This window comes from Pteronotus mesoamericanus, unplaced genomic scaffold (genome assembly GCF_021234165.1).
Source record: "Pteronotus mesoamericanus isolate MK-2021 breed Mesoamerican mustached bat unplaced genomic scaffold, CSHL_Meso_final contig_78, whole genome shotgun sequence".
NCBI lineage: Eukaryota > Metazoa > Chordata > Mammalia > Chiroptera > Mormoopidae > Pteronotus > Pteronotus mesoamericanus.
This window is the reverse complement of record NW_026555258.1, coordinates 31,468,778-31,477,943: the sequence shown is the minus strand read 5'-3', so window position 1 is coordinate 31,477,943 and position 9,166 is coordinate 31,468,778. Positions and strand designations below refer to the sequence as shown.

Sequence of the window (9,166 nt, the reverse complement as noted above, 5' to 3'; positions counted from 1 at the left end):
AAAAATTCCAAAAAAATTCTCAAGTTTTGAAGAAGCACTAACAAACACAGGATCTCAGCAACTCGCGGACCAGAGCCAATCAGGAAATTTGCTCTGGCCTGGCTCCCGCCTCAGGGATGCAATGCGCCTGGTAACGCCACGTCAATTGGCCGCAACGCTGCGCTTCCTCGATGGATTGGGATTCTCGACCAATTAATGAAAGGAATAGGGCCAGATCGGCTGGCGAAAGGAGTGTTTATCCCTTGGAGGCGGGCTCTCCCACTTGGCTCCAGTTCATTGGCCCTTGAGTTTATCCTGCTGGAAGAAAACCTGGCACAATGGGTTAAACACTGGTATTAGTCTAGAACGGTTGGTGTGATAACCTGTGTATTTATCTTCTTCCAAAACTTGAGAATTCAGCCTAACCCCCCTCCTTACACCTTCAAAACTCTGGTTCAAGCTATCCTTACCTAATATGGGACCATTTGACTAGCACCCCAATTTTGTTTTTAATTTTAGAGGGGAAGGGAGGGAGAACGGGGAAACATTTATGTGGGAAACATCAATCACCTCTTGTAGCGCCCCAACTGAGGACCAAACCCACAACCCAGGCACGTGTCCCGACCAGGAATTGAACCAATGACCTTTCGCTTTTTGGGATGACAACCATCCGACTGAGCCACACCAGTCAGGGCAGCACCCCAGCTCTTAATCTGATCAATCCTATATATAGTCTGAACCCTCTGGTAACCCTAACCTGACAAGAATTTACAGTTCCTCAGCTTGAAGGTCCATGCTTTCTTTTACTACTGGGTATTACTATTAATGGCTTGAGAAGAGAGGGCACTCAAATCCAGACAGGGATCAAAAGGCCACCACAAAACACGTAACATTCCATAGAGCCCAAAACAGCAAGAAAATTGCATGCTGAGTTGAAGTTATTTGGCTCAAAATGTCAGCTAGCACTATATTCAATAGGCAACTCTGGTAGCACACTAGCTGGATTCACCCTTCATCCTTATCCAAAGACACATTTGACTGAGGCAGCCAAATACCCTATTTCTAGAATTTGGGATTAAGGAGGGGTTGGGAAGTCACTCAGACTCAGATCTGCTTGTTTCTCCAAGAATTAAATACCTGCCCTTGTCATGACAGACCTCCCTAGACCACCTTCCAGACCCACCTTCACTCATTCTGTCACCTCACACAGGATCCTGGGCTTTGAGGCTCTGCTTTTGGGCAATAGGAAGGACTAAAGTCATTGCTTTCTGAGTAAGGATTCCTGTGGCTTTTTCTTCCACCCCAAACCTCAAGGTACAAGGTAGATGATGCTGGGATAGGGCACCTTAGACAACCAGCACTTAACTAAATCACACAGCTGTGAGCTATCTTGAGTAGTCTACTTACTAGTCAAGTATATGTACTAAGTAGACAAGAGAGAGATATGAAATTTTACTCAACACAAGAAAAGGGGAAACAGGAAATAAGGTGTCATAAGCAAAGTCAATGCATTGGTGGTGGTGGTGGTGGTGGGTGTCCTATGGAACCATATGCCAGTAACTAGGCCAAACAATTTTGCAGGAGTACCACCAACCTCTCTAAAGTCAGAGTTAATATAGGAATGGGCAGCTTCCAGCCACATTCCCCAAAGATGGTAAAGCAGAAAGCCCTCCTCACAGAAAGATGGCCAACTGTGGCCCAAGCTCAGACTCTTCAAAACTTGGCAGCTACAGGTCACAAGGCTCTAGCAGAGATGTCCGAAACTCTTCAAGAAGGGCTTCACGGTCAGGGGAACGAATCCAGCTCAAACAGGTTTCAAGGTACAGGGGGAGGAACCTGGAAAGCAAGAAGGGCGAGGCCTAAGAATGAAGGATAGGCAGAAGGTTGGGCAGCCATTTCCTCCCTTTCATTCACCATGACCCTCCTCAGTAGGCCCACGGATTCCAAGACACCAACTGCCCCTCAGACCCAAGCCAGCAGGCCTCAGCCTCACCATGTAGCACTCTCCTGTGGTAACTTAGTTTGGGCCTCCAGCCTCCGCCAAAGAGCAGCAGCCTCATCCCTCCGATCCAGCCTCCCCAGAGTCTGAAGCAGATGAAAGGAGGCATCTCCATTACCTGTAGCCCCACCCCAGAGGACAGAGACTTAGAACTTGACGCAGTCTTAAGCATCATTTTATAAAAGGGGAAACTGAGGCATAAAGCAGGGAATTGCCTTGCCTACAGTCACACACTGAACAAGGAGTAGATCATTCCTGACTATTCCTATCCCTAAGCACTGCCTGCCCAGGACAAAGGGCTCAGCTAATTCTGCTCCTGTACAACACATTCCCAACACAGTCATTATCTTTGTGTCTGAGGACATTGGGAAGACTGGGGAACTCCTGAGGGGCTTTCATATAAACTTGTATATGTCTTGTGTATGCCTGTACATTTGGGTATATCCCAAGGTATATACAGCACAATCCCATTCACCCTTCCTACACAGGAACATCACTTAGTACCTCCCTCATGGGCATCTTTGTCTTCGTGCACCTGTGCATAGCTGACATGAGGCAAGTATACACACCTGGACACACCTGCACACTGAGGAGGAAGTCCTGTAGTGCTCTGGTATCCTGGCCACTGGCCACCCATTCTAGTCCACGGCTAATCAGGGCAGCAGCCCGAAGCTGTTGTAGTTCCACATCTGACGTATACCCCTGCTCACAGCTGGAAGCAGGCCCTGGGGACCATCCCCAAAGTCAAGAAATGTGTTCCCAGCCACATAGTCATTAAAACCCCAAGTCCCCCTCTATCTCTTATTGCATCAGGAGCCCCTTTCTCTTAAATTTCCTGATGGGTTGGGACACATGAGAATGGAATTGATATCTACCACCACCACTTCCAGGAGGAAAGAGGAAAATTGAAAGTCCAGATCACCTTGTTCTTTGTCCTTAGGTACGGCCTGGAAGAGCAGCTCAAGGCACCTGAAGTGGGACATAGAGCAGAGGTGAAGAGGAGTCAAGCTTGGAAACTCTGGGGTGCATAGGTAAGAATGGAGCTCACCATTCAGAAATTTATCCCTCCACACATCCCCAGGGGCCCTGATTGGCTTCCTGGGCTCACCGGCTAAATTCACTAATTGCCTGTTTTTGGGCCCCTAGTTGCACCCAGGCTTGGCCCTGAAGCAGGTAGGTGGCAGAGACCCAGGATGGGCACTGTGGTGAATCCTTGGTCCCTTTTCTGGCATCTTTCCATAGCTGGGGCATCTTGGGAAGCAGAGATGATGTACGATTCAGCAGCTCCTCACATACTGTCAAAGCATCCTGAGCTCGGCCTGCCTGGATCAGCGCTGCCGCTGCCTCCAAAAACACCTCAGGCATACAGGGCCCTGGGGGGCAGGGGGGTGAGGAGAACTGGAGTGGGAGAAAGATGCAGTGTCTTGAACAAATATGAACTACCACCCCCAACCTCTTCACCAGGCTCTGGTACTATATGGAGACCACCCACTGCTGGCTGCCCTGGATCCCTTGCTCTGGGAAGCCTTCCTGGTCTGGCCCCCATTCTGGACACACAGAACAGAAAAGGAAAAAAGAGAAAACAGCAGTCCTGCTCTACTCCAAAGGAGACTCCAACCCTTTCTTACCCCAACTGCAGAGAACACTGAAGATGTGCCCACCTTTGGCTCCGAGCCATCCAGCAACAGGGCCAGCAGGTCCAAGTAATGCTCTACAGCATCTTCTGCCCTGAGGAGTCATAGGCCATGAGCCTTACATTAGACCCTTGCAAGGTCCTCCAAGGGCTCTTAGCTAAGCAAGGGATGCTCAAGGGCCTTGGGGAGTGGGTCTGGGAGCTCAAACCTGGGCTCAGTATGAATATACCCTATTTACAGACAGATTTTGAAGGAGACTTCAGAGTTTTAAAGATACAAGTTAGTGTCTGGGGGGAGAGCCCTCAGTTCAGGTCCAGTGGCAAGGCAGTAGGTTGAGGAGTGCGGACCTATGTCCTGCCACTAACTCATTCATCCTTCTGACTCACAAGAACAGAAACAAAGTCACACCCCAGAGAGGCATCAGAAGGAGGAAGAGGAGCTCAGGTGAGCAAAACACAACCTCACCTTCCCGTCTGTAAGCATCGGCTTGCTAGCAGGTGTTTGACCTGGCTCAGTGTTCCACAGTGAAGGGGAGAGGCTGGGTCAGGTCGTGGGAGTAGTAACTCTACCTCAATAAGAAAAGGGGAGACTTCAGAGCGAGGCGTGACATTCAAGGCCTGAAAAGGACAAAAAAGGAAGTATATCTATAATCTTTGGGAGCCATACTTCTTTCTACCTATACTCGACTAGTCTCCTCCACACAAGCACCTCAGCAATCCCATATCTTCAGTTGGTATAGCTTCTTACCTCAACCAGAAGTTCCAGACTCTCCAGCTCTGCTGCTGTGTTCCCCAGTTGCCGATATAGGCTCGAGGCCTCCAGAAGTGGGGGACCACAGACTGATCCCCCTTTCAGGGCTGCAACCAAGTATAGCAGAGCTCTCTGTGGATTTCCCTAGAAGGGTGAGAGGACACAAGCCTCAGCCACCCTCACTAAGAAAAAAGCTGTCCATAATATCCATGATTTCCCCAACACACCCTAGCATTATTTTTACCATCTTTCGGAGACAGGTTGCCAGTGCTGTGTACACCTGGACCAACACGGGCCGTGGGCACAGACCTGAGGCTGCTTCATACAGGCTGCTCAGTGCCCTGGGCAGACTCCCTGTGATCAGCTCCTGAAGGCCTGAAAGCAATCAGAGTGTGAGCTTAGAGAGGCCCATAAGGCACAAGTTAAATAAGACATGACAGGAAAGTAATGAGCTTAGGGACCCCTTAAGATGGGGAGTAGTGGGGAAGGAATGTTAGATTGCTAACTGACCTTGGCGAAAGGCAGATGCTGTCAGAAGGACATCCTTCAATCCCTGGGCATCCTGCAGGGTCAATGGGTCATCTGACTCCTTAGCTGGGGGGCTCCAAGTTTTTAGAAGGAGGAGCAGATTCCCAGAGGCCCCATTCTGGGGAGAGAAGGACCAGAGGATCCAAGCCTGTTACTCTTTCTTCTCCTGTCTCAGTCTACCTTGGCTAGACCTTGAATTCAAAGGTCCTCTTGATTCCTGTTCCCTGAATTCTAAGAGACCGATAGCTGTGGGGAAAGAATAAGGGAGGGGGAAAAAAAAACCCTGGGCCAAGATAATATATTCTAGTATATTCCCTCACTCAGAATAAGTCCATGAGGACAAAAGGCAAGGACCATGTTTGAATTACTGATGAAAAGACTGAGACTGAGAAGTGACTTCAGCAAGGTCATGAAAACCCTAACCTCACCCAAGATTATTAAGCTATTTTAAAAACACTCCCAAGAGAATCCCTCCAATGAGGAAACAACAAGAGCAAGGTCACCTAAGATACCTGGAGAGAACTCAGATATTCTGACCACCAACCTAGCACCCTTTCCAGCACATACTGACGCTATTGCAGCTGACAGGGGAAGGAGGAAGGAAAAGACCCTTAAATCCAGGTCACTTCCTGAATTACCTGGTTGCCATTCAGGGTCTGCAGCAGCAAGGTCAGGTCCCCAAGACTATCAGTGGTCAGCCAGAGGGCAGCCTGCAGGCCAGCCAGGTGGTGAAGGGCAGGGAGCAGACTCGGCAGAAGGGAGGAAGCACGGAGGACAGAGTTCCACAGCCCCATGAGGCCATGTTCCAGCCTGGGCCCCACCTGCGTCTGGGTTTCCAGCACTGTAGAGTATACACACATAGAGTTGAGATAGGATCTCACCTCTGGCTTTCCTTTTATGCAGGAGCCCAAAGACCACAAAGATGCTCCTAGTCTGAGGAGCACAAGGAGGATCGGAGAAGGGTATCTCTCTTAATGGAGGTGACAGATTATGTTGCTCCTCCCATCCTCCTTGCAAGGACTGAAGCTGCCAAGGGTATGGGAAAGAATCTGTGGCCCTCACCTCTCTCTAGTGCCCGTTGGATATCCTGTGCCTGGTCCTCAGTGAAACCCTGGGCCAGGCTTGCCCTCAAAGTGGTGAAGTTGCAGATGACAGTCAATTCCAAGGGGAGAGCAAGAACAGCTGCAGGGAGCCCTAGAGCAACAAATGCTGGTGTCACAGACTGCTCCCCCATTAAAAATTCCCTAAATAAGATCCCAAACCACAGATCACCCCACCTTAACAAAATGGCCTCAATAAAGAATCCACTCTTTGGACTGAATCTGGAAAGGGCAGAAAGTGCTCCAGATTAAACCAACTCTCGAAACCATTTCTTCAAATGCTGCTGTGTGTGTGTGTGCACGCACGCATATAATGAAGCAATTCTCCTGTACCAAGACCATCCACTCTAGTCCTGTCTGTGCCTTAAACAGGAGCCCTTGTCCCAAGTAATTGCCTCAATCCCAGAAATGGAGAAGGATAACTAGTCTCTGGCTGTGGAGAGGGTGTGTGTGTGCATGGGGGCGGTACTGACCACCCTGGGGAGGACCCTGCTTACCCTGCAGACTACGGAGGAGTCCCCTGAGCCCTTCCAGAGCATCTTGAGCCAAGTGCTGTCGCCTCAGAGACAGATCCGAGTCCTGAGCCACCTGCCAAATGTGGGATGTAGTGTCACTGAGAATAAGTCCTTTCCTCTCCTCCTGCAGCAGTGGCAAGGGAAGTCATTCTCCAGTCATTTCTGGCTTTAGGGGGAGGTCAAGCTCAGCCTCCCCGCCCCCATTCGCTGGGGTAAATCCACAGCAACTCTCTTTCTGGTGTTTTGGGTCTGCAAAGGAAGGGTTCAAGCAACCGTGTTACCTTGGCCTGTCGAACGAGTCGGTCATTCTCTGCCCTCCACAGGTCCAGGCAATTGGCTTGTGGCACTGAGGAGCCCAGAGGGGTCTGGTGGGACATGGTGGCCGAGGCTGGGCCCGGAGACCTGGAGAGGCCTGCAAAAGGTTAAGCCTGTCGCGGCTGCAGCCCCTACCCGAGCTGGGAGAAGCCCATGCACTTCCGCACCCCACCGCGTCACCTCTGCTCCCGTACCTGAGAAAGGGACTCTCTCCCCGCAGCCTGGCCGGGCTCTCTCACCCTCGCCTCTGGTTGGCGGGGCCAACAAAATTCTCGGCTGCGGTTGGTCGTCTTCAAGGGATAGTCCCCGCGGGAAACTCGAAAAAGAAACACGAGTCCGGACAGATCAGTGAGGAAGGCTGAGGCGGGCGGGAGGCGGAAGGCGGGACTGAGAAAAGAGTTCCTACGGCTCTGGGGTCCACCGACTCCGCTTGCAGGCCTTGAGAAATCGATACCGAAACCGGAGCCCGAGGCTGAGCCCTTCCTTGCAGCCACACTTTCAGGCCCGCTGGATTTCCCCTCCCTCCGAGGAGGGCGGACCCGTGCGATGCATGCTGGGAGTCGCAGTACCACCGAGAGGCGCTTGAGAAGTCCGACCGGGAAAAAGTGTCTCCAAAAGGCACAGACTGGGGATCGAGGCCGTCAGTAATCCGGCCATCCTTTCCTGCTCACCGTAGAACATGAACGCGCTCACCGCAGGCAGTCTGACTGCTGGCAGCGCCGCCCTGTGTTTGTGCAGCCTGTACTGCCTACAGGTACCTGCCCAGTCCTTTCAGAAAATGGAGATAGGAGAGTTGGATATTCGTATGCCACACATAAAATCAGCTCAAAATGGATAGGTTGAAGTTTATTAAAATTAAAAACTGATGCTACAGCTCTGGCTGATGGGGGCCCAGTGGGTAGAGCGCAGGCCTACAAACCGAAAGGACCCCAGTCCGATTCCTGTCAGGGTCCTTGCCTGGATTGCGGGCAGGTCCCCAGTTGGAGGTGTGCAAGAGGCAACCTATTGATGTGTCCCTCCCTCTCTTTCTTCCTCCCTCCTCTCTAAAAATAAATAAGATCTTTAATAAACAACAACAACAAAACTTATGCTACAAAGACACCATCAAAAAAGTTCAACCACAAAGTGGTAAAAATTATTTGCAAATCATTTACTTCATAATGGACTTGTATCCACAACGTGTTACTCTCAATGCTCAATAATAAAAAGACTTACCTGAACCATTGTAAGGCAGGCAGAAAAATATGACTATATATTCTACCAAAAAGATACATGACTGGCTAAGAAGCACACAAAAAGATACTCAACATCATCAGCCATTAGGGAAATACAAACTAAACCCATGAGATACCACTGTGCACCTGCACACTTAAAATGGTCCCCCCAACCCCCCCCCCAAAATACAGATATTACCAAATGTTGATGAGGATGTGGAGAAACTGGAACCCTCATACACTTATGGTAAGGGTATAAAAGGGTACAGTTACTTTGGGAAACTTTTTGGCAGTTTCTTTAAAAGTAAACTGTAAACTTATATGACTCAAATTCCACTCCAAGGAATCCTCCCAAGAGAAATGAAAACATATGTCTACACCAAGACGTGAATGCAAATGTTCACAGATGTTTAAAAAAATATATCCACAATAGCTAAAAATTGGAAATAATCCAAATGTCCATCAGTTGATCATAGCCATGGAATAAAATATATAACTCAGCAATAAAAAGGGGGCAAAAAGTGATACATGCAATGACATGGATGAACCTCACAAACCTTATTCTAAGTCAAAGAAGTCAAACCAAAAGACCACATATTGCATGATTCCATTAATATGAAATGTCCAGAAAAGGTAAATTATAAAGACAAAGATGAGTGACTTGGGGAAGGATTGGAGATTGATCGTAAACAAAGTACAGAGAATTTGTGGGAGAATTAAATCGTAGCACTTGATAACAGTTTCTTACATAGGATATGAAAAGAACAAGCAGCGAAAGAAAAAATAGGATAAAATGAGCTTCATCAAAACTTAAAAATTTTGTTCTTATGTGCTATACAAATACTTGAAGGTTAATTAGCAATATAACTAAATAGTAATGCTCCCGGTCTCCATTAGACAAATAAACAAAAAAACTTAAAAATTTTGTGCTTCAAAGGACACTGTCAAAAATAAAAAAAAGATAACCACCCACAGAATGTTTTTTAATAGGTTATTTTTTATATTTTTCAAATATTTTCAAATCATATATGTGATAAGGGACTTATATCCAGAATACATAAACAATGCTTATAACTCAATAATAGCAAAGACAAAGGATCTAAATGGACAGTTCTCCAATAAGCACAAGAAA

General features: G+C 48.4%; 1 protein-coding gene across 2 annotated transcripts; it reads right to left on the bottom strand.

The window, feature by feature from the left end:
• Positions 1-1,471: 1,471 nt before the first annotated feature.
• Positions 1,472-7,301, bottom strand: FANCG (FA complementation group G). Of its 2 annotated transcripts, XM_054585002.1 has the most exons (15): positions 7,015-7,301; positions 6,787-6,917; positions 6,488-6,578; positions 5,953-6,084; positions 5,529-5,731; positions 4,873-5,008; positions 4,607-4,737; positions 4,360-4,506; positions 4,078-4,229; positions 3,640-3,706; positions 3,087-3,376; positions 2,901-2,947; positions 2,548-2,703; positions 1,973-2,096; positions 1,472-1,815 (listed from the first exon to the last, which is right to left on the bottom strand). In XM_054585002.1, the coding sequence occupies exons 2-15, from the start codon at positions 6,880-6,882 to the stop codon at positions 1,707-1,709; spliced, it is 1,881 nt and encodes a 626-aa protein (XP_054440977.1). In that variant the 5' UTR covers positions 6,883-6,917; positions 7,015-7,301; the 3' UTR covers positions 1,472-1,706. The 2 variants fall into 2 exon arrangements, with proteins under 2 accessions (XP_054440977.1, XP_054440978.1); XM_054585003.1 differs by lacking the exon at positions 7,015-7,301 and having other exon boundaries at positions 6,787-6,946.
• Positions 7,302-9,166: the final 1,865 nt, after the last annotated feature.

Excerpts from the sequence above, each read along its gene's own strand:
- FANCG (XM_054585002.1), bottom strand. The coding sequence starts at position 6,882 with ATGTCCCACCAGACCCCTCTGGGCTCCTCAGTGCCACAAGCCAATTGC. Across the intron at positions 5,732-5,952 it reads CCAACGGGCACTAGAGAGAG|TGCTGGAAACCCAGACGCAG; the intron begins GTGAGGGCCACA and ends TATACTCTACAG. Across the intron at positions 4,230-4,359 it reads GTCTGGAACTTCTGGTTGAG|GCCTTGAATGTCACGCCTCG; the intron begins GTAAGAAGCTAT and ends TGTCCTTTTCAG.